Source organism: Tachyglossus aculeatus, chromosome 19 (assembly GCF_015852505.1).
Source record: "Tachyglossus aculeatus isolate mTacAcu1 chromosome 19, mTacAcu1.pri, whole genome shotgun sequence".
In the NCBI taxonomy this organism is placed as follows: domain Eukaryota; kingdom Metazoa; phylum Chordata; class Mammalia; order Monotremata; family Tachyglossidae; genus Tachyglossus; species Tachyglossus aculeatus.
Window position 1 is genome coordinate 28800012 of NC_052084.1, and position 24871 is coordinate 28824882.

The 24871-nt window shown below is 42.7% G+C and overlaps 1 protein-coding gene across 2 annotated transcripts in view; it reads right to left on the bottom strand.

The window, feature by feature from the left end:
- Nucleotides 1-15900: 15900 nt before the first annotated feature.
- ELOVL4 (ELOVL fatty acid elongase 4) overlaps nt 15901-24871 on the bottom strand; it is a 39974-nt gene continuing 31003 nt past the window's right edge. For both annotated transcript variants that reach the window (XM_038761372.1, XM_038761374.1), the window contains exons 4-6: nt 24050-24221; nt 21675-21802; nt 15901-18460 (exon numbers count right to left, since the gene is read on the bottom strand). In XM_038761372.1, coding sequence (XP_038617300.1) covers nt 18182-18460; nt 21675-21802; nt 24050-24221 — 579 coding nt within the window. In that variant the 3' untranslated portion in view covers nt 15901-18181. The remainder of the gene's footprint in view (nt 18461-21674; nt 21803-24049; nt 24222-24871) is intronic.

The window sequence follows — 24871 nt, forward strand, 5'->3', positions numbered from 1 at the left end:
ATGGTATTTTTTAAGTGCTTACTATGTGCCACACACTGTTCTAAGCGCTGGGGTAGATACAAGTTGTCCCACATGGGGCTCACAGTCTTAATCTCCATTTTACAGATGAGGTAACTGAGGCACAGAGAAGTTAGGTGACTTGCCTACTTACTGTGTGCAGAGCACTGTACCAAGCTTTTGGAAGAATACAACAATAAACAGACACATTTCCTGTCCACAACAAATCTTTAAACACTCACAGCAGGAGTGTAAAAAACTGTGTCATATACGGATTTTTTTTAAAAATGATGACCCATTCCTCTTTCTCCACCGCATGGAGTAACAGAGACATCCAGTGGATAAGTTTATAAATCTGTGGAAAGATCACAAACAAGAAACACAAAACTCCAGGAGTCAATAATAATAATGATGGTATTTGTTAAGCACTTACTATGTGCCAAGTACTGTTCTAAGTGCTGGGGGAGATACAAGGTAATCAGGTTGTCCCACATGGGGCTCATCATCTTAATCCCCATTTTACAGATGAAGTAACTGAGGCACAGATAAGTTAAGTGATTTGCCCAAAGTCACACAGCTGATAAGTGGCAGAGCCGGGATTAGAACCCTCGCCTTCTGACTCTCAAGCCTGTGCTCTTTGCATTAAGCCATGCCGAAGAAAACAAAAGAAAGGAAAGAGAGAACGAAAGAGAGAAAGAAAGAAAGACAGGAAAGAAAGAAAGAAAGGAGAGAAAGAGGGAGAGAAATGAGAGAGAAAGACAGAAAAAAGAAAGAGGAAGAGAAAGACAGAAAAAAAGAGAGAGAGAGAGAAAGAAAGAAAAAGAGAGAAAGAGAGAGAGAAAGAGAGAGAAAGAAAGAGAGAGAGAGAAAGAGAGAAAGAAAGAAAGAAAGAAAGAGAAAGAGAGAGAGAGAGAGAGAGAGAGAGAGATGGAAAGAAAGAAAGAGATGGAAAGAGAGAGAGAAAAAAAGAGATGGAAAGAAAGAAAGAGATGGAAAGAGAGAGAGAGAGAAGTGTGGCTCCATGGAAAGAGCACAGACTTTGGAGTCAGAGGTCATGGGTTCAAATCCCGGCTCTGCCAATAGTCAGCTGTGTGACTTTGGGCAAGTCACTTAACTTCTCTGTGCCTCAGTTCCTCGACTGTAAAATGGGGATTAAGACTGTGAGCCCCCCAGTGGGACAACCTGTTCACCTTGTAACCTCCCCAGTGCTTAGAACAGTGCTTTGCACATAGTAAACACTTAATAAAAAATGCCATCATTATCCAGCGCTTAGATCAGTGCTTTGCACACAGTAAGCACTTAACAAATGCCATCATTATTATTACAATTTGGCAACAGATAGAGACAATTCCTACCCAGCAGTGGGCTCACTGCCTAGAAGGGGGAGACAGACAACAAAACAAAGCAAGTAGACAGGCATCAATAGCGTCAAAATAGAGAAATAGAATTATAGATATATAAACATCATTAATGAAATAAATAGAATTATAAATGTGTACAAATACACATAAAAGATCACACTAAAGGTCACAGAGCCAAGTATAGATGATGCAGAAGGGAGAGGGAGCCAGGGAAAAGTGAGATTAATCATAGAAAGCTTTTTGGAGGAGATGTGACCTTAATAAGGCTTCGAAGGTAGGGAGGGTGGGGGGTCTGGCATATAGGGAGAGGGAAGGGGATCCAGGCCAGAGCGAGGATGATGAAGATGGGGTCTGTCAGACATGAAGGAGAAGGAAGTTCCAGGCATAAGGGAGGGTGCGAGGAGGCGGTCAGCAGTGTGAGAGATTAGAACAAGGCACCATGAACAAGTTAACTTAAATGTGTATCATGATAATAGTATCTGTTGAGTGCTTACTATGTGCCAAGAACTCTACTAAGCGCTGAGAGAGATACAAAATAATCAGTTCAGGCATAATACCTGCTTTCTCCCCCTGCATCCCCAAAAACAGGGGGCTCCCAGTCCAAGTAGGAGGGAGAACAGGTATTGAATCATTATTCTACAGATGAGGACGCAGAGGAATGGAGAAGTAAAATGATTTGCCCAAGGTCACTCAGCAAGCGAGTGGCGGACTGGAATCAGAACCCAGATCTCCTGCCCCTCAGGCCATGCTTTTCCCACCAGGCCACGGTGGACTGAGGAGAATTCCCTAGGCCGTTCCAGGCCGGAGAGAAAAAAAACATTCGGATGGAAGCGGAAGAAAGCAGTAGCGGCTCTCGTTGGGGCTTGGCAGGAGGACAAGGCTGACATAAAGGGAATTATCAGCACATTGCTTTTCCTCTCTGGACAGAGATGGGATAAGTAGGCTGTAGACCCCATAAATTCCAGTTTAGGAAGTTTCAAATGACGTGGTCTGAATATTTTTAGGAGTGAGTAACAGTGTAGGGTTTTATGGCGACAAATGAAAGGCGACAGAGGTAGTGGTGGTGAGTTGTTTGGGACCGGATACATTCTTTACTGCTTGGGATGGCAAAGAGCTGGGAGAACACTTCTCTATTCAGACGCTCTCCGTTTCCCGTTTCAAAAATGACCCTTTAAGATTTTTTTTTTTATGGCATCGATTAAGCCTTTACTGTATGCCAGGTACTGTTCTAAGGGCTTCAGTAGGCACAAGCTAATTGGGTAGGAAACAAAAACCATTATTAACATTAGTATTAATATTGTTGCGGGCAGGGAACGAGTCTACCAACTCTGTTGTATCATTCTCTTGCCCTCCTATTTAAACTGTGAGCCCCACGTGGAACCTGATTATCTTGTATCTACCCCAGTGCTTAGTTAGAGTGCTTGGCACATAGTAAGCACACAACAAAACCCACTATTAATATTATTATTATTATTCAGTCAGTCAATCATATTTATTAACCGCTTGCTGTGTACAGAACACTGTACTAAGTGCTTGGGAGAGTACAATAAAACAATATAACAAATTCCCTGCACACGATGAACTTCCTATTATTATTATTCTTACTCATTGTGGGCAGGGACCATACCTACCAACTCTGTTATACTGTCATATTATAGTCTCCCAAGCACTTATTATCAATCAATCAATCAATCATATTTATTGAGCACTTACTGTGTGCAGAGCACTGTACTAAGCGCTTGAGCACTGTACTAAGCACTTATTAGAGTGCTCTGCACACAGTAACCTTACAATAAATATGATTGATTGATTGGTTACTATTCAGACTCCAACAGCTGCAAAGAAGACCATGGAGGTAGACTGTAATTTCCAGGTATCTTTTGCAACTTTCAGGCTCACCTCCAGGGTCCGGGCCCCACAGTCATTCATTCATTCAATGGTATTTATCGAGCGCTTACTGTGTGCAGAGCACTGTACTAAGCGCATAGGAGAGTACAATACAATAGTGAACAGACTTTGGGCAAGTCACTTCACTTCTCTGTGCCTCAGTTCCCTCATCTGTAAAATGGGGATTAAGACTGTGAGCCCCACGTGGGACAACCTGATCATCTTGTATCACCCCAGCGCTTAGAATAGTGCTTTGCACATAGTAAGCACTTAACAAATACCGTTATTATTATTATTATTATTATTATTACAGACACACCTCCTGCCTACAATGAGCTTACAGTCTAGAGGGGCTTACAGTCTAGATCTCCCCATCCTCCTTATTTTTCAGGGCCTTTTGCATTCATGTTACCCACAGGCTGTGCAATATTTCATTTTATTCACTCATTCAATAGTATTTATTGAGTGCTTACTGTGTGCAGAGCACTGTACTAAGTGCTAGCGCCCACCACCCTGACTGACCCTTTCTTTCCTGACTAAGCCCTCCTTTCCTCATCTCCCATTCCCTTCTGAATCCCCCTGACTTGCTCCCTTCATTCATCCCTTTATTCATTAGAAAAGCAGCGTGGCTCAGTGGAAAGAACATGGGCTTGAGAGCCAGAGGTCATGGGTTCTAATCCTGGCTCCACCACTTGTCGGCTGTGTGACTTTGAGCAAGCCACTTAAGTTCTCAGGGCCTCAGTTACCTCATCTGTAAGATGGGGATTAAAACTGTGAGCCCCACGTGGGACAACCTGATCACCTTGTATCCCCCCTCAGTGTTTAGAAAAGTGCTTCACACATAGTAAGCGCTTAACAAATGTCATCATTATTATTATTATTATTATCCCCAGTTAGGCTCACAGCACTTATGTCCGTATCTGTCATTTATTTATTTTTTTAAGGTCTGTCTCCCCCTTCCCCTCCTAGTCTGTAAGCTCGTTGTTGGCAGGAATTGTTTCTGTCTGTTGTTCTATTGTACTCTCCCAAGCGCTTAGTACAGTGCTCTGCGTACAGTAAGCGCTCAATAAATACGTGTGACTATCTGTAACCTTCTCTTTCGTGTTCAAGGCCAGTGAAATCGGCCTCTGGGCCCCTCTAGTGTCTGCTCAGGAATATGCCTCGCTGCTCCCAGGAAAATGTGGGAAAAAATGTTTCTTTTTATGACATCTGTTGATTAATCAGTAGTACTTATTGAGCGCTTACTGTAGGCAGAGAATTGTTCTGCAGGGAAGCCCAGTGGAAAGGGCACAGGCCCGGGAGAGTCAAGAGATCTGGGTTCTAATCCCCGCTCTGTCCCTTGCCTGCTCTGGAAACTTGGGTGAATCCGTTGAATTCTCTGAGCCTCCCATTCCTCTTCAGTAAAATAAGGGCAAAATATCTGCTATCCCTCCCCTTAGGCTATGAGAAAACTTGAGGGACAGAGGCTTTGGCCAATCTGCTCACCCCAGTGAGCGCTTAGTGCAGTGCTCTGCACACAGTAAGCGCTTAAAAAAAACGATTGAATGGTGAGTGCTTAACAAGTACCAGTCAATCGTATTTATTGAGCACTTACTGTGTGCAGAACACCGTACTAAGCTCTTGGGAGAGTCCAGTAGAACAATAGAACAGTCACATTCCCTGCCCTTAACAAGCTTACAGTCTAGAGGAGGAGACCGAGATTATTGTGACAAAATAAATTAAAGATATGTGCACATTTGCTGTGGGGCTTGGAGGGGGATGAGTAAGCGAGCAAGTCAGGGTGGCGCAGAAGGGAGCTGAAGAAAAGGAAAAGGAGGCTTAGTGAGGGAAGGCCTCTTGGAGGAGATGTGCCTTCACTAAGGTTTCGAAGAGGGGGAGAGTAATCATCTGTTGAATATGAGGAGGAAGGGGGTTCCAGGTCAGAGGCAGGATGTGGGTGAGAGGTCGGTGGTGAAATAGATGAGACTGAGGTACAGCGAGTAGGTTGGCATTAGAAGAGTTAAGTGTGTGGGCTGGTTTATAATAGGAGAGTAGCCCGGCAAGATGGGAAGGGACAAGCTGACTGACTGCTTTAAGGCCAATGGTAAGGAGTTTCTGTTCGACGCGGAGGTGGATGGGCAACCACTGGAGTTTCTTGAGGAGTGGGGAAACACAGGCTGAATGTTTTTGTAGAAAAATGATTTGGGCAGCAGAGTAAAGTATGGACTGGAGCCAGGAGAGACAGGACGCTAGGAGGTCGGAAAGGAGGCCGATACAATAGTCAAGGTGGGACAATCGAGTCTCTCCAAGGAGGACTGCGTTTTCTCTATTGTATCTGGGAGCCCAACATGGCTAGAAAAGGTGGTTCGGTGCACCCAGTGCTTAGTCCAGTGCTCTGCACGCAGCAAGCGCTCAATCAATTCGATTGATTGAGTCGGGGGAGTGTCCCCCAGTCATATCCCAAAAGTAGACCCAGCACTGCCAGGCAGGAGGGTGTTGGATGTGACTTCTTTCCTTCCTTCTTTCAGTTGTATTTGTTGAGTCCTTACTGTGTGCAGAGCACTATACTAGGCACTTGGGAGGGCACAATAGAACAACAAACAGACACATTGATGCCCACAACGAGCTCACGGTCTAGAGAGGGAGACTTGTGTGTGTGAGTGTTTGTGTGGTGCGGGTAACCTCACAGTTCCAGTAGGGCCAGACTTCAGCATGGCCGCACCGTAGCTTCTGCCCACCCAGGGCCAATGGGACCTTCAAGCTGGCCGGCCCTGGGCACGGCCCATGTTTTTCTGACCTCTCTTCCACCATTGACGCCCTCTCCCCCTTGACCCAGTCCGCCCCTGCTCAGAAGCCCGAGCTTTCTCCCTGTGACACAATACCCCAGGATTGTGGGCTCCCCTGTGACTCAGTGGCCGGATGCCACGTTCCTTTCCCTGCTTTCGGGGTGGAGTAGGAAAACAGCCCGTGCCCTTCACAGGCAGGAATGCCCACACCCTGCTCTACCTGGAGGCCGAGTGGTGTCGGGGTTGTCGGAAAACACTCTGGGAAGATCCCCTTCTGTGTAGAACGTGGCCAGATGGGAAAGGGAAGACTTTAGGTCCGAGATAGGCAGAGAGGTGAGAAGCACTAGGTAATATTGCAACATGTGAAAACACTAGCGAACAACATCAGCGGAACTACTCAGGCCAGTATTCCTTCCTATTTTAAAAAATAAATAGAAAATCATCCTTGCATTAACAGTGCTTTTGCAAAATTAGAATTCCTGTTATTCAGTGAACAGGTGGACTCCAGTGAAATAAAATCTTGCGGTGATGGTAGAATTGGTTGTACTTTATGATTGCAATGTCTAATTTTTCTGGAGGAAGGCAGGCTTTCAAAACTGTGATTGCTTTGATGGTCAATGTGAAATATGTCCTTTACACGTCATCATCATCGTGGTTTTTGTTAAGTGCTTACTATTTGCCAAGCACTGTACTAAGTGCTGGGATAGATACAGGATAATCAGGTCCCATGTGGGGCTCATAATCTAAGTGGGAGGGAGGACAGGTATAGAATCGCCATTTTGCAGATGAGGGAACTGAGGCACAGAGAAGTGAAGTGACTTACCCAAAGTCACACACTAGAACCTCTGGCTAGTGTCCTCTGATTCCCTGGCCCACATATAATTATAATAATAATTATGCAACTTATGAAGTTCCTACCGTGTGCTAAATCCTGGGGCACAGATTGGACCCGGTCCCTATTCCGCTTGAGCTCACGAACCGTTTGATTCCCATTCCCCGAAAATCATGACAAACACCTCGGATTTTCTAATTTCACGTCGCACTTTTATTGAAGGAAAGCCTAAAGATAAAACACACATTTTGAGATGAATCAAGTTAAGCGGTGTACAAAATATTCCATCTTTTATATACAATATGACACAGCGTTTGTCTGAAGCAATCAAAATCCATGCCCCCTAGAGCACCAAATACAGCAGCACAGAGGAGAACGGTTGCATGAACTTACTGCGGAAGGAACTGATGGTCACCCAGCCTCTTCAACATCATCCACAATAGCAGCAAAAACTCCAGTCCTGAGGGGCAATGACTCTAATATCTTTAAAAAAACAAACCCATAGAGCCAACAGTCTGCGTTATAGGTTTCCCAAGACCTGTATTTCTTCAGGTCTTATAAAAAGGCCTTGTCAAAGCCAAAAGGCAAACACTGAGTCCATATCGCCCTTGCCTGAAATGATTTCTTGGTCTTCTTTGGCTCTGAAAAGGGCTATTGGAGGCACTGTGCTCCCCTTCTAGACTGGAAGCTCATTCTGGGCAGGGACCATATCTGCCAGTTCTGTTATATTGTATCCTCCCAAGCGTTTAGTACAGTGCTCGGCACATAATAAGCACTCGATAGATACCGTTGATGATGATGGCAACAATCAAATGCATGACGTCGGCCCCATAGGGGATTGGGAATTAATGGTCTTCCTGAACTGTCTGCCAGAGAGTAATTCTAGCCACGGAAAACCATTGATCCCTTATCTCCCAGTTCCCACAATCAGGCTACGTGACACCTTTCTCTTCAGCAGCCCAGTTTCATTCTGACTGTTCGTTACTACACTCGCTTTGGAGGAAACACTCTTTGGAAATGTTCTATGGGGGTTTTTTGCTCTCTGTTTTTCAGATGTTAGCTTTTATATACAGAAGACAAAATAGGGTCCCTCCTGAATCAAATCTATTTTTCCCTAAAAGCACTAGATTACAGCGATGCCATAGATGAATGCCGTTAAAAGCACAGAGTAAGCCGATATTCTTTGAATTCACCCTTCTACTTGCAATTAGTCAATTGCAGTTACTGCAATTTTTGTATTTAAGCACAATCAAAACCAAAATGACCTTAATTTGGCCCATAACAGTAATAATAAATAATAATAATAGTGATAATATTAATAATGATAATATTTGTTATGCACTTACTAAGTTACAAGGGCTGAACTAAGCATTCATTCATTCATTCAATCATATTTATTGAGTGCTTACTGTGTGCAGAGCACTGTACTAAGCACTGGGTTAGATACGAGATAATCAAGTTGGTCACAGCCCCTGTCCCATATGAGGCTCACATTCTAAGTAGGAGGTTGGAAGATTTAATCTCGATTTTACAGATGAGGTAATTGAGGCACAGAGAAGTTAAGTGGCTTGCCCAAGGTCACACAGCAGGCAAGCGGCAGAGCTGGGATTAGAATCCAGATCCCGACTCTTTCCACGAGGCCATGCTCCTTCCCCTGTTTCCAGCAAGAAGCTGAGAAGAAATTTCCCCTCCATCAGAAACTGAAAAGAGCAAACCAGATATACCAACAAAGACACTGTGTACTAAGTGGGCACTCAAAAATTTTCAGTAATAAGAGCAATATTTAAAGGTTGCTTATACAACAAACTCTCATTTTAAAAACCCCTGGAAATTTAGATTGCATTTGGTAATTTGGAAATATACTGAAAATGCCTGTTTGGGATCATAGACAATTATTTTTATGTTCTTTAAGACATAAAATGCATGTTTGGTTTTATAAGATATGTTTAAACAAGAATATAAGACAAAACCCTTTATAAATACATTTCCAAAGCTAAGGAATTTTGTAAAATCAAGTTTGTTTTCTCCGTTAATTTTGTTTTTATTTTGGACATGAGCAGTGGAACTAAAATTGCTCCGTTTGTTTTCTTGCCTTAGTGCAAAGCATAGGGCTGGGAATTGTAATTCCCCCGGAAGGAGAGTGGGTTTAGTAATAAAATATCATCATCCATGAATAAAACACAGAAAGCACCATTCCATAGTGGATGATTACATGGAATCCCACTCCAGCAGACATGTTCGCATAAAGCGATCCATATACCTCAGGTTTACCTGGGTGGGATTTTGAACGAGCAGGAAGAGCTTCTCCCAGACAGAAGTATTTATTAAGTCTTTACTATTTATCAAGCACTGTACTAAGCGCTGGGGTACATTCAAGATAATCAGGTCCCATTGGGGGTCGCAGTCTAAGGCGGAGGGAGAACAGGTATTGAATCCCTATTTTGCGGGTGAGGGAACTGAAGGCAGAGAAGTGAAGTGACTTTCCCAAGGTCCCACAACAGACAAGTGACAGAGGCAGGATTAGAACCCAGGGCCTGTGACTCCCATGTCCGTGCTCCTTCTATTAGGCCAGGCTGCATTTCAGACAGGAATGATCGAGGTGGGCTTCCAAACCCCGCCAAAACCCTTTGCGCAGCCTCCTCAAGGAGGGAGTTTTTTAGGGGTGGCAGGAGGGGAAGGGAAGGAGAGGTGAGGAGATTTTTTTTATGGTATTTATCAAGAAATTATTATGTGCCAGGCACTGTACTAAGCGTTGGGGTAGATATGATAGACTTGTACATTAGACTTGGTGGACACACAATTCCTGCCCCCAAAGAGCTTGCGATCTAATCGGAGCTTACTGTCTCGTGGGGTATTATTGAGAGCTTACTGTGTGCAGAGCACTGTACTAAGTGCTTGGGGTAGATACTTTGGTTCAATTCAGAGCTGGATTCAGAGTAAACAAGCAGCTCCTTTCAAGTGCCATGGAATAGAATTAGCTAGAGATTGTTGCAGTGATCTAACAACACCCTAAATCTTAAAAGACAACACACTTTCTAAAGTTTGGGGGGGATTTTTATGGTATTTGTTAAGCTCTTACTATGTGCCAGGCACAGTACTAAGTGCTGGGGTAGACACAAGTTAATGGGGTTGGACACAACCCCTGTCCCACAGGGGGCTCACAGTCTTAATCCCCATTTTACAGATGAGATAACTGAGGCACAGAGGAGTTAAGTGATTTGCCCAAAGCCACACAGCAGACAAAGTTGCTGAACATTACCATGAAGAAGTCAACACACTGGAACTACCTGACTCAATGAATGCAAAATCAGTTCAAAATTGGCATTTAAACAATACTTAGGTAAGGCCAGTGGCACGGATTGCACATTCAAGAAAATGATGCTCAGAAATGGCAAATTAAACTCAGAATATACTTAGCGACTCAAATATCGGAGGTATAAGATTGGTGGTTTTTCAGTCTTTAAAAAACACCAGTGAGCTTGCATTTGAACCCCCGAAAATGTGTCATTGGGAACCAGCTTGGAATTAATATTAGCATTCCTTATCCCAGTGGGGGTATCAATGACTGGCCTCTCTGGATTTTGGAGTCATTAAAATCTATTATTGTCTCGGTGCCTATTTATGAGCTCTTAATCTGCTGATTATCTTGCTTTATCACAGCTACCCCCATTACTTGGCTATATCTCATGTCATTGAAAATTATTTTCTAATGTCAAGGAGGGGATGTGAATCATTTAATCCAGTTACACTAAAAGTCTTGCTGGACTTTTTTCTGATCATAATTCATGATCTCTGCCCATCTGCCAAGCTAGCTCTCTTCCTCCCTTCAAGGCCCTACTGAGAGCTCACCTCCTCCAGGAGGCCTTCCCAGACTGAGCCCCTTCCTTCCTCTCCCCCTCGTCCCCCTCTCCATCCCCCCCATCTTACCTCCTTCCCTTCCCCACAGCACCTGTATATATGTATATATGTTTGTACATATTTATTACTCTATTTATTTATTTATTTATTTTACTTGTACATATCTATTCTATTTATTTTATTTTGTTAGTATGTTTGGTTTTGTTCTCTGTCTCCCCCTTTCAGACTGTGAGCCCACTGTTGGGTAGGGACTGTCTCTATATGTTGCCAACTTGTACTTCCCAAGCGCTTAGTACAGTGCTCTGCACACAGTAAGCAGATAAATACGTAATAAATACGATTGATTGATTGATTGATATGTGCCAGCCACTGTCCCAAACACTGGGGTAGATACAAGCTAATCAGGTTAACACAGTCCACGTCCCATATGGGGCTCACAGTCTTAACCTCCATTTTACAGATGAGGTAACTGAGGTATAGAGAAGTGACTTGCCCAAGGTCACGCATCAGACAAGTGGAGGAGTCAGGATTAATTATGATGGTATTTGTTAAGTGCTTTCTATGTACCAAGCCCTGCTCTAAGCACTGGGGTAGATATAAGGTAATCAGATTATCCCACATCGGGCTCACGGTCTTAATCCCCATTTTACACATGAGGGAACTGAGGCCCAAAGAAGTTAAGTGACTTGCCCAAAGTCACACAGCTGATGAGTGGCGGAGCTGGGTTTAGACCCCACGACCTCTGACCCCCAAGCCTGTGCTCTTTCCATTAAGCCATGTTGCTTCAGCCCACACTCTATCCACTGTGCCATGATGCCCCCTTCACCCTTTAGACTGTAAACTCACTGTGGGCAGGGAATGTGTCTGTTATACTGTAGAATTGTCCTCTTATTGTATTGTCCTCTCCCAAGCACTTAGTACAGTGCTCTGTATGCAGTAAGTGCTCAATAAATACAGTTGACTGACTGATTGACACCCCGCAGATTACTGTTCTCCCCTCTTCAAAGCCATTCTGAAATCATATCTCTTCCCTGAGGTCTTCCCTGATTAACCTCTCATCTCTCCACTTTATTCCATCCCGCCCCTGACACACTGCCACACCAAGAGTTCTGCAACATCTAACTACGTGGGTAATCGCCTCCCAGCTCTGGCAGCTGCTTGCTGTGTGACCTTGGGCAAGGCACTTATCTGTTCCTCAGTTTCCTCATGAGTAATAATGATGATAATAATTATAATAATAAAAACACCTTTTGTAGGCTGAATTTCCACTCATTCATTCCCTCCTCCTCCCACAATTCCCCGGTCCTGCCATTTTTCCATGAACAGTACTGGAAGAGAACCAGAGGAAGAGCGTCTTCAAAAACTTCAATCAATTAAGTGAGCGATGCTTTCTATCGAGAGCTTATTGCGCGCAGAACACTGCAGTAAGCACCAGGTAGACTGTAATGCAATGTTCCCTGCCCACAATAAGCTTTCAATCGAGGGGAACTATTCTAAGCAATCCTCCAAGCCCCCGTTGGAACAAACAGCAGCTATCGACTTTCTGAGGCAACATGTAAGTTTTGTTTTCCCTTTGTGATGAAAGCCAACATCTGAAAATTGTCTGTGTGCTCTAATGGGAAAGCGATAGATGGTTCCTAACCACTCGATTCCGTTTACATGTAAGTTTTGTGTTTGTCTCTCTTAGAAACTGTTTTCCTCCATCTCCATCTCACTCCCAGAGAGAAACTCCTCAGTAGAATTAGAGAACCTGTTTTGGTCTAAGGCCTGGAGGTTCACCCCAATAGAAGGGCGCCTCCCTTCTCATTCCCAAAGGTCTTAAGTCATTGTTTCTCTGGACAGACTGGTTCATGTAACACGTCATTGTTTCTCTGGACAGACTGGTTCACGTAACACCTCACCTCCATAGGGAGGGGAAAATTGGCTTAAACAAAAAGTCATCATCCCATCTGACGGAGCGGCATGGCATTTTAAGTGGATTGTTTTCCCCTTTCCCTAATGGAAATGGCCAAAAAGATTTTCTGACTGAACCAAGTGACAGAGTAGCAGGCTTCTCTGAAATTTGAGACTCTTTTTGAGCAGATGGAAGGATGCTGAAATCCCTGAGATCATACACGAGGATCAGGCCAAAGGAGCTATTCCATGATTGGGTTTTCAGAGGATGTGGGGAACCCAACCGTGCTTTTTCTTTCTAGACACAACGCGTTCGTCGCTAATGCTTGACTACCTAGATTGATGGAGAGGAGTGGCACAGATAAAACAAGGAAGACAGGATTGGCAGGATTTGGGCAAGGGGGAGTCTGATGGGAAGAGAGGAGCTCTTGGCTCAGGGGAGACTGAAGAGATTGTGGGTGTCATTGTGAGGAAGAAGGAAAGCTCATAGGTGGTGGAGAGCACAGAAATCTACTCTAGAGAATCCACAAAGTGGACATTTTACTTGTGGATGATCTAAAATTGACTCCGTGTGTGTGTGTTTCCGATAATTCAGGACAGGGACAAAGCTGAGAAAAGCCCTATTGGAAAGTCTTTGCCAAGTTTTGGTTCCTTTTTGTGTGTAGATATTCAAATAGGATGTGACTTCTTACGTAGCACCCAGGTGCAGCTATTAAATCACCCTCACGGACCAGACCCAAAGCCCATGGTGAGTAGCGAGTATGTCTGATGTAGAAATGCAAAATGAATGAGGAAAATCAACTGAAATTCTGGTGGCTTGTAAAATGAGAAGGAAATATATTTGTTCAAAGTCTCCTGAGAAACACAGCACCTATGTCCATATCTTTAAATACAATGAAAAATTATTTATTCCTATTAATCCTGTTTCCCCCGCTAGACTGTAAGCTCAATATGGGCAGGGGATGTGTCTGTTAATTCTGTTGTATTGTAATCTCCCAAGCACTTAGTACAGCACTCTGCACATAGTAAGAGCTCAATAAATGCAATTAATTGATCGATAGAGAGCTGAAAGTGACTTAGATCCATCATCCACACTACTCCTCTCATTCCAGGGAGGTTTCTTTAAAATCTTCAGAAATTTTTCCACCACCTCTTTTGGAAATGAATTTCAGTGCCTAATAATTTATACCGTCAGAAAAACTTCCTTAAGTATCCCTATTCCTTCGTGCTGCAGTTGAAATCAGTTTCCTTTCCATCTGTCTTGAGAAAGAGAAGTGCACTTATGTACGTATCTTTAAATACTACAAATTGTTTATTCATACTGACTGTCTCCCCCTCTAGACTCTCAGCTCCTTGAGGGCAGGGAGCATGTCTTCTAACTCTGTTGCATTGTACTCTCCCAAGCGCTTAGTATAGGGCTCTGCACATAGTAAAGCACTTAATGCCATAAGGAAAAAAAAATCAGTTTAGAAAAAACACTAAAAACTGGCATCCTGTAGTATGGAAAGGTTTATTAGCCTGTGAACTGCTTGTAGACCAAGACCTGGGTCTGAATCAGATCACCCTGTACTTGACCCTCTAGGGTTTAGTGGAGTGTCTGTCCTAAGTTACCAGCTTAATAAAATTGATCCTTAACAGCAGTTTCCCAGAAACCTGCAGAAAGAAATTTTGGCTCAGTTCACTGAGACATTCTTGGTTCTACATAGCTACCAATTCCATTTAAGCTTTAATTAAATGACTTGGTTTGAAAGGTGTGCAAACCTGATGAGCTGGTTAAAGGGAGTGTAGGAGCGTTAATTTACTAAGGGAGGGATGAAAACAAGTCTTGTGGTATCTAGCACTCAGACTACACTACTCACTGTAGATGAGTGAACGAGTGGAGAAGTAGACGATTTAAACTGAGTAGTGAAAGGGACTTTGAAGCTGGATGGTGGAAACCTCGCTACCCGAAATTAAATGCATTTAGCTGATACTGTTAACTACAAAACTGTAACAGCAGACCCCCTTTTAAAGTGGGACATTTCTGTAAAGGAAATGAATCAGATTCACGGTGAGATGTTTTTAAGTACATCTTTTGAGAAAGAAAATGTGTCAAATTCAAACTAGAAATCGCTCTTCCATTCAAGGGCAGGGAAATTCCTCAAAATGTAACCTAAAGACTCATGTACGTATCTATAAATTATATATTGTAAATTAGTTCTGTGAACATCTATCTTCCCCTCTAGACTGTAAGCTCCTTTTGGGAAGGGCAAGTACGAGCCAACTCTTGTACTGTACTCTTCTGAGCGCTTAGTACAGTGCTCTGCACACAGAAAGTGCTCAATAAATACCACTGTTGATGATGATAATGATGATGATACAGAGGTGTGGCTTCTGGCCATGAATCAGAGTACTGAATGTCACAGAAGATATTGCTCCCTGATCTCCTAAAGTAGAGAGGAGTTGTAACCTACTTCTCCAGGAAAGAATGCTTGGTAAAACTATTAAATAGCTTAAATCATTCAGGAATTGCTAAATAATGGAAAATGCTTTTCTACTTATAGTTAACAAATATCTTTTTTTTTTTAAAAAAAGAGGCATATGCTGGCATTTGTAAGTGAGCATTTTGAGCAGAATCATCACTTCCTAAAGGAATTCCACAAAAATTCACCTAGGAGAGTGTATCCTTCCCTCTTAGGGTTGATGATAGATTGATATCGCCAAGAGGAGTCTCCCGATCAATCACTCAATCAATGGGTGTTTATTAAGCGATAACTGTGTGTGCGGAATATCATACTAAGCGCTTGGGAGAGTACAATACAATAGACTTGGTAGATATGATTCCTGCCCATGAGGAGCTTGCTGTCTAGAGGGGAACCACATTCCTCAAACACTCTCTAGTCTGGGATGAGAGATGCAGCCAGAAAAAGAAGAATTTCATCTCAGGTCTCTATCAGGAGGCTTCTTTGCAGCATTATTTCCAACATGGAGGTTTCTAATTAGGTCACTATCCTATCCTACACATTAAACTCCAGTGAGGTACTGAAAAGCTGCATTTATTTTAGAGTTGCGGTGCCAAGAATGGAGATTTCCACTTAAATTGTGTCTGATTGGACCTTTAACACTGCCTCCTTTATTATCAAAAACTAAAAAAAAATTGGGGTTATGAAATACATGCAACAAGACCAGGCATGCTTTGGACCACATAATCATTAGCGGCTTCTTTTTCACCTCTCTGTCAGAAATCTAAAACCAGTCCCCACAAAAGGATTACCATTCCCAGTCGAATTTGCATTACAGTAAACTGATTAGCCAAGAAACCAAAATGTTTATATCCATTGCTGCAGAGTAGGGACATACTGTGTTTATTGTGCATAATTCAAATGGCAAGGAATGAAGGGCAGGGAACCAATACAGAATGTTTACAGATATTACAAGTCCACGGTCATCACAGATCAAAGAAGCGAAACCAAAATAACATTAGTCGTTTTAGACTATATAACCGGATACGGTCATCAGCGCAAAATAAGGGGGTAGTCTTTCAGTGTCCTTATGCGATAAAGACTGTCAATCTCCTGTCAGCCTTTTCAGTCACCTCCTTGGGTAAACTGTACTATCATTAGCATCCTCATAGACTAGGAAGGACAACTACAGACAGATTGAAATAACCTGATGAACCCCGGGGACAAATCCCTTGCAAACCCATCAGCTGAAAAGCTGTGTGGAAAAAAAAAAAAAACAGATGCCTCATTTTGACACACAACAATTTACTGTTTACGAAACACTGATGAAATCTGTTTACCTGCCACAGTCATGGACAGTACATCCCTCATGTAGTTTTTATACGTGAATAGGGTTTTTGGGATATTATTCATGCTTGAATGTGTCAAGCGGTGTACATTTCCACTTGGATGGTACTAATTAATCATCTCTGCCCCCAAACCTCCAAATGGAATCATTTCTTTAGCAACTAATGATATACATACTAAAACAGCTAGACCTTAAACTCTCTTCCCCTGTGAATTTTTGACTTCCCATTCATTAGGCTACATTATCACTGCCTTAGCAGGAGCCAAACTTAGTTTTACCATTCTCACTACCCTCACCATAACTTTATTAAGCGTATGGAGTGTCATAACAGTAACATCTTACAGCAGGTATTGTGAGTTTAACGCAATGCAGCACCAAGGAGTTCACAATATTGCACCAGAAGAGGCTTGGACTTCACTTCACATTAATAAATATGATTTCTCTACTTTGTCACAGTAAAAACATGCCCAAATTAAATTTCTTTTCAAGGGAGAAAAGGGTCATTTTACAGAAAAAAAAAATAAATGTAATGGGTACTATTCGTAAAAACAAAATGGGTGATTATGTTTTTAATTCACAGAAATTAACATTTTATATTGGAGGCTTCCTTGCTTTGTAAGTTATCATTTAATGTTACATGTTCTTTTCAATAGAAGAGGTAGGTAGATTTCCACATAAAATCTGTAACAGAGACTTAAATCAAAACAAGGCAAGGCTGATTTTTAAAAAAATCAGCATACTCTTGTTAAATAGCAAAAAAACATAACTGTAGCTCATGATGCAGGTAATACAGCCAAGGGAACTTTATTGTTAATGAAACTCTATCTCATGAAGTAATTAGTGAAGACAAGAGACGGTTCCTGTTCTGATCGAACAATTATAATTTTTCAAAACGTATTTTGAACAAAAATAGGAGCATTCAAGGCTACTTTTTCCCCCTCTTAAAGATGTTTTTAACCACGTAATCATTCGCACCACTGGTTATACAAACCTCCAGACTGCTAAAACATGATATTCCCTTGTAATCTCCTCAAACCCTCACCAACACCCGCTGTCCAAGCGTTTGGAGAGATCACTAAACTGTTCATTCCTAATTACATGAAAAGGGAAGCATTCAGACTAGCTCAGAAAGCTCAACCAGGTAGGTAAATCTGCATATGAACAGCTATCTGCTCCATCTTCACAGCTTCAACCGGAAAGTTGCATGTGAATTGGCCAGAACAAATAATTGGTAATTTGCTGGAATAAAGAGTGGTTCATGAGGATGACGATCCAGCCAAAATGTCAGATTAACTCTCTCACACACACACACACACACACACACACACACACACACACACACACACACACACACTCACGAAAAAATACACCCCTGAAAGGACTTTCACGTGTGCAAATGAGCACTGGTGAAAATTCTCCGAAAATCGCCACTGTTCCGGTATGAACAGTCCTGGGTCTGAGCTAATCTCCCAAATAATAGGACAACTGCTTTAAGCTCTTAGTACAGTGCCCTGCACAAAGTCAGCGCTCAATAAATACCATTGATTGATTGATTTAACCCAGACAAAGCCAAAGTTAATTGGATGTTTTCTGGTTCAAAATGATTTTCATAAATAAGTGAAAGCATCTGGGTGGCCTAAGTAATACTTCAGTTATTCTACAGGTTAACTGTTGCAGAGAAAATATTTGTCTTTTCTCCCCCCACAACCCATTTTTCTTTATTTGTTTCCCTGATTTTTTTTTTTTTTTACCAAATGGGAGTTTCCTCACTGCCACCAACAGTTAAGGCCTGGATTGAGTTACTCTCCCTTTGCTTTGCCATTTTTCTTCTTTTTTCCATTCTCCACCACTGACTGACTCTCCGACTTGCTTACGGCATTTGTGGTAATGCCATTCACTGCGGTTTTCCCAGTCTTTGCTGATCTTTTGGGCTGATTGTAGGTCTGATAGTAGAAGTTGAGGAAGAGTAAAATGAAGCTGATGGCATAGATGATGAGCGCCCAGTGCATCCATCTTGGGAAGGGACAATTAGTATAGAGGGACATGGCAGTGTGGCCAATGGTTACATGGAACTGAACCTGAAAAAGAGAAAATAAGAGCGTGACTCGAACGAGTCAAAATAGGCAACTGATCAGTACCAGATTTGCAGGTGGATTTTGAAAAAAAAACAGTCTGTAAAAACTTGCACCGATGTGAATTTTTAACCATGTTAAAGACTGCATCAACAGCACAGTGAAAATTGTTTCGAAAGTCTAAGAACATTTTTGATTTTGATTTTTACTGAAATCAGAGACCCAGGACTTCTGTCACTTGACGGAGATGGTATATAGACACAGGATATACAGAGTTACGGGTTTTTCTAATCATTGACCCACAGCTGACACAAAATAAAAATGAAGATCTTTCACTGTCCTTTTATTGGACAATAAACTTATACAGTTCAAACTCTTATTTTCTGAAAATTGCAGCAGCATAATGCAGGAACTGAGAGGGGAAAAAAAAGCAATAATTAAGCTATAATGCCACCTAGAAACAAGAGGCTTTGTACTCAGAGAATTTTCCCTCTCAGAATGAATCAGTAAAAATATACTGGGCATATTCAATAAGAAAAATAAAGAGTGCCATTGTATGATCGTCTTACAAAAGTCCACCCTCCTAAATTTGAGAGATCCTTAAACCAACTGTAAAACCGCTGACTTTTAAGGTTGATGGGAATATCCCAGACCTAAAACCCTGTCATGCAGATAGGATCCAAGCCCATTTAATCTATTTATCAATCGACAGTATTTATTGAGCACTTACTATACTGTACTAAGTATTTGGGAGACTATGATACAACAGAATTAGCGGACACATTCCCTGCCCAATAATGAGCTGATTTCATTTCCCATTTTCTTTCCTTTGTCTTACCCTGTTTTTTCTCCAATTTACCAAAAATGCATTTTTCCCCAAACAAGTTGTGAAAATGAAGAAGACAACCGTTGAATGATTTGAAACCTGGCCCAGGCTAAAAATCTACACTTCTAATTTCTTCATTCAGTGCCGCAATATTCTCGGATCCCACACGACTAGAGTATGCTCGTCGTGGGCAGGGAATGTGTCAGTTTATTGCCGTATTGCACTCTCCCAAGCGCTTACTTCAGTGCTCTGCACAAGGTAAGCACTTGATAAATACAATTGAGTGAATGAATGAAGGGAGCACAAATACAGCAAGAAGCCTTATTGAAGGCATGTCTCCTCCAAGAGGCCTTCCCTGCTAAGCCCCCCTTTCCTCTTCTCTCGCTCCCTTTGTTCATCCCCCCCTCCCAGCCCCACAGCACTTATGTCCAGATCTGTCATTTATTTACATGAATGTCTCTCTCCCCCACTAGACTGTGAGCTCATTGTGGGCAGGGAATGTTTCTGTTATATTGTACTCTCCCAAGCGCTTAATACAGTGATCTGCACACAGTAAGTGCTCAATAAACACGACTGAATGAACTAAACATTCACACACAGACAGCAGAATAAGCCCCTAGAACTCACGCAATCCTTTCCTCTTCAGTGGAAGTTTTCTGCCTTTTCTTCCCTTACCCACCAGGACCTACACGCTGACTCCAGGAAAACTGATTTCCCCGAGCAATACAGGCAGCTTCTCCATCACAAGAGCCGTCGGTAACAAACAATTTCACACCCCACATTTCTAAGAGGTTGTATTTCCTGTTTGTCATCATCATCATAATAATAATAATGACGGCATTTGTTAAGCGCTTACTATATGCAAAGCACTGTTCTAAGTGCTGGGGGGGATACAAGATGATCAGGTTGTCCCATGGGGGGGCTCACAGTCTTTATCCCCATTTTACAGATGAGGTAACTGAGGCTCAGAGAAGTTAAGCAACTTGCCCAAGGTCTACTTGGCAACTCCCAAGGGAGAAGGCTAGTCTTCTCTACTGTGATTCCACTGATAAAAAAAAAATTACACAAACATGCTATGATTAAAACAAAGAACATGGGGCTCCCGGTCTTAATCCCCGTTTTACAGAAGAGGGAACTGAGGCACAGAGAAGTTAGGAGACCTGTCCAGGGTCACACAATAGAGACAAGTGGTGGAGCTAGGATTAGAACCCAGGTCCTTCTGAATTCCAGGCCCTTCCTCTACCCACTAGGCAACACTGCTTCTGCACTATTACATTCTCCCCCTGGTTCTGAGTGTCTCCTTCCATACTGCTTAATAGTCTGCCCAGTCAAAGATAGAAGGAATTAGAGAAGGGCAGTTGGTGAAGATAAAAGAAGAGAGACAATCTCAGGAATAAAATGCAGTCTAGAAATCTCTTTGTACTTGAAGAGACAAAAATAAAAGCACAGAGACTTGCAGAAAATGAATTCAGTGATATTTAGTGCCACCAGCCCAGCACTGTATTAAGCAGTGGGGAATAACGAAGGTAAAAATAAAATATGAGCTCCCTTCTTGGGATATAAGCAGCATGGTCTAGTGGAAAGAGCCCAGGCTTTGGAGTCAGGGGAACTGGGTTCTAATCCTGCCTCTGCCACTTGTCTGCTGTGTGACCTTGGGCAAGTCACCTAACTTCTCTGTGTCTCAGTTACCTCATCGTAAAATGGGGAGTAAGACTGTGAGCTGCATGTGGGGCAGGAATTGTGTCCAACCTGGTTAGCTTGTTTCTATTCCAGTGCTTAGAACAAGCACTGTTAATGAATACCATAAGAATAATGATAGTAATAATATAGGAAATGGGCAGATCACTTCCACAAAGCAAAGCAACTGTGTAAAGTTAAATAGTAGCTTAGCCCACTGACTAAGGTTCTTTTTGGGGGGAAGAATGAGAAATTTAGAAGACTTTCAAACAGGGAAAGAAAACTACTTTTTTCTCCAAGCAGGAGGTCAACACGGAAGTTGTGCAGGTGGAAAATACCAGTCCGTTCAAGAGAAAATGAGACACTTTCATGGATGAGCAGTCTAAAAAAGGTGATCGGAGGGATCATCAGAGATAAATTGGGAAAGTTAAGAATGCTAAATGGATTAACCCTAAGCATTAGTAGGAGTTCCCAAGAAGGGACATTCTTTCATTCATTCAATAGTAATTGAATGAATATACTGTGAGCAGGGCATCGAACTAAGGACTTGGGAGAGAACAATAAACACATTCCCTCCCCACATGGGCTTACAGTCTCATCCTGTGCCTTTAAGCATCTATGGTCACTGCTAGAAATGGAACTCAGGTTTGGATGGACCAGGAGTCAGACCTTGAAATGACGTTTTTCTACATATTCTTAGGAAAATGTTCAACTCACCAGCTGCAACATGGTCAGGTATCGCTTCCACCACAGATATTTCTGAATCTTTGGTCCCAGGGCAGCTAGTGCATAATACGAATACATGATCACGTGGATAAAGGCATTCAACTGAGCGCCGAAGAATGCTGTACAGGAAACATAAGCGGTAAATCATCAGTATATTTCTCACAGCTTCTTCCTCAATGGTGTACGTTTAGAAAAATACAAATTTCATACTTTATATTACTCTCTCCCCACCCTTCAAAGCCTTATCGAAGGCACATCTCCTTCAAGAGGCCTTCCCTGACTAAGCCCCCGCTTTCCTCTTTTCCCACTCCCTTCTGCGTCATCTTGACTTGCTCCCTTTATTCATCCCCCCTCCAGTCCCACAGAACTTATGTACATATCTGTCATTTATTTATTTCTATCAATGCCTGTCTCCCCCAACTCCAGACATAAACTCATTGTGGGCAGGGAGTGTGTCTGTTTATTGTTATAGTGTACTCTCCCAAGCACTTAGTACCATGCTCAATAAGTGTGACTGAATGAGTGAATGAATTGAATGAGTGAATATTTTAGTCTCACTATCTGTGGCGGTCTATATGCCTTCCTAGTGGACAGGGGATGTGTCTACCGAGTCCGTTGGATTGTATTCTCCTGAGCGTTAAGCACGGCTCTGCACTGAGGAAATGCTCAAGAAATTCCACTGACTGATTAACTGGAACCATCAAGTTGTTAAGACCAATCAGGATATTCAGGGTATAGGGATCCGGCAATGTTCTTGGGTTTTGTTACCAAGCAAGTTGATCATTCAGTGCTTAGACCACTGTTGACTCATAGTAAGCATTTAACAAATATCATAATTATTATTATTCATGGAGACCCTTACTGATTCTGGCCCCCAGGGGTGGCAATTAGAGCCCACAAGGTCTAATCCCAGCTCTGCCACTCTTCTGCTGAGTGACTCTGGGCAAGTCACGCCACCTCTCTGTGCCTCCACTTCCACAACTGAAAAATGGGGATAAAATAACTGTTCTTTCTTAGACTGTGAGCCCCACAAGAGACGGGGATTGTGTCGAAGTTGATCATCCTGCATTTTCCCCAGCGCTGAGTACAGTATTTGGCACATAGTAAGAGCTCAGTGAAAACCACGATTATTATTACTGATGGAATCAAACAGCCTCCTCGAGGTTGGCCGAGTTGGGGACGGCTATCCCGGGTTGGCTCCAGATTGAAGCGGATTTCTTTACCTGCTCATCTGCAGTCCAAAGTTCACTCTCAGAGGGAGCAGAGCTAGTATGTATGGGGAAGGCACACAGTGGGTTTGCAGGCTGGTTTCTTATCTTGTTTCCAGACTGCTGTTTTATTTAAGCAAAGACAAACTTAACTGTTCTCTTTTCCCGCAACACCCTACTGCTCTCTCTTTTGTCCCTTCCCAGTAAAATTTACTGCTCTGCCTTCCTCTAAATTCTCCCCCTTCTTTGTCTCTTGATCCTTCTGCTCACGCCTCTCCACAACTGAAGTAATCTTCCTCCTCAGATTCTCTCCTTCAAAATCCTTCTAGGAGGCCACTTGCTCTGAGAGCCATTCCTAATTATCTTCACTCTATCCAGTTAAACATTCCCTGAATCAACTCCTAGATTCTTATTAATCTCTGATATTTATTGAGTGGTTACTGCAGGCGGAGCACTGTACTAAGCATTATCTGCTGACATCTTTGCTATATGCTACTGTTTTATCCACTGTATTCCTTATTGTTAGTTCATTCAATCGTATTTATTGAGTGCCTACTGTGTGCAGAGCACTGTACTAAGCACTTGGGAAGTACAAGTTGGCAACATATAGAGACGGTCCCTACCCAACAGCAGGCTCCCAGTCTAGAAGACTAGTTAGTCTAGTTAGAAGACTAGTTATATACACTCCCACACTCTTAGCTACTGTCTTCTCCCCAGTATGCCTCCTTGCTTCCTCCATTACAAGACTACAACAAGACTATAACAGAGATAATACACATGACCCCTGTCCTCAAGGAGTTTACACTCTAGTTGCAGGCAGAGACAATAAGTTACAACATCATCAACGAAGGTATTTATTGAGTGCTTACTGTGTGCAGAGCACTGTTTCAAGTGCTTGGGAGAGTACAATACGAAAGAGTTGGTAGATGCATCCCCTGCCCATAGTGAGGAAGAAGTTAAAGAGGATATGTACATCTGTGCTTAAGCAACAGGGTGTGTAAAATATGTATAACTAAAGTGATCGGGCGGTGAGGACGTACTAAAGTGGCAACTGACGATTATTACCTGAAGAAACCAATTCACGTCTTTTGACTGTATCCTCTCAATATGAATGCCCTCAGAAAAATATTCAACAGAAAACCAAATACGATTGCTCACCTTGTCCCCCTGCCACCCACTTAATACCAATCCACCACAATGTAAACATGGTGCAGTGGTGGTACACATGGAGGAAAGAGACCTGGTTGTTTTTCTTTCTCAGGATGAAGAACACCGTGTCCAAATATTCAATTCCTTTAGACACAAAGTACCACCAGAGAGCAGCGGCTATCTGTAAAACAAGAGAGCAATCATGCTTACGAGAGAGACGCTAACCAGCCAACTAGAATCAAGGTGTTCTGGAGTTGGGAGGAGTCTGTGAGAGGTCATGTGGTCCAGCCTCCTGCCTCCGTGTAGGTGATCGAACACAGCACCCCGGGCTGTAGTTTGTCTCTTTCCTTTGGGAATTGTCCCAACATCCCCTGGGAGTCATGATGCTCCTCCCAATTTACCAACTCAAATCTTCTCTTCTTAACATAAGCCTGTTTCGTCATCATACTAATAGTAGTAATAATAATAATAGTACTTGTTAGGCACTTCCTATGTGCCAAGCACCAGTCTAAGCACTGGGGTAGATACAACTTAATCAGGTTCGACAACGTCCCGGCCCCACATGGGGCTCACACTCTTCATCTCCGTTTTAAAGATGAAGTAACTGAGGTCCAGAGTAGTGAAGTGACTTGCCTAAGGTCACACAGCAGGCATGTGGCGGAGCCGGGATTGGAACCCAGGTCCTTCTGATTCCTGCTCTGTGTTCTATCCACTAAGCCATGCTGCTTCTTATTTAGTCCAAAGAGGATGTAGAAGACAGCTGATACGTGCTCTTTAACCATCTATGACACTTTGAATCACCTTCCTGAATTTGAAAGTGGTAGCAACCCC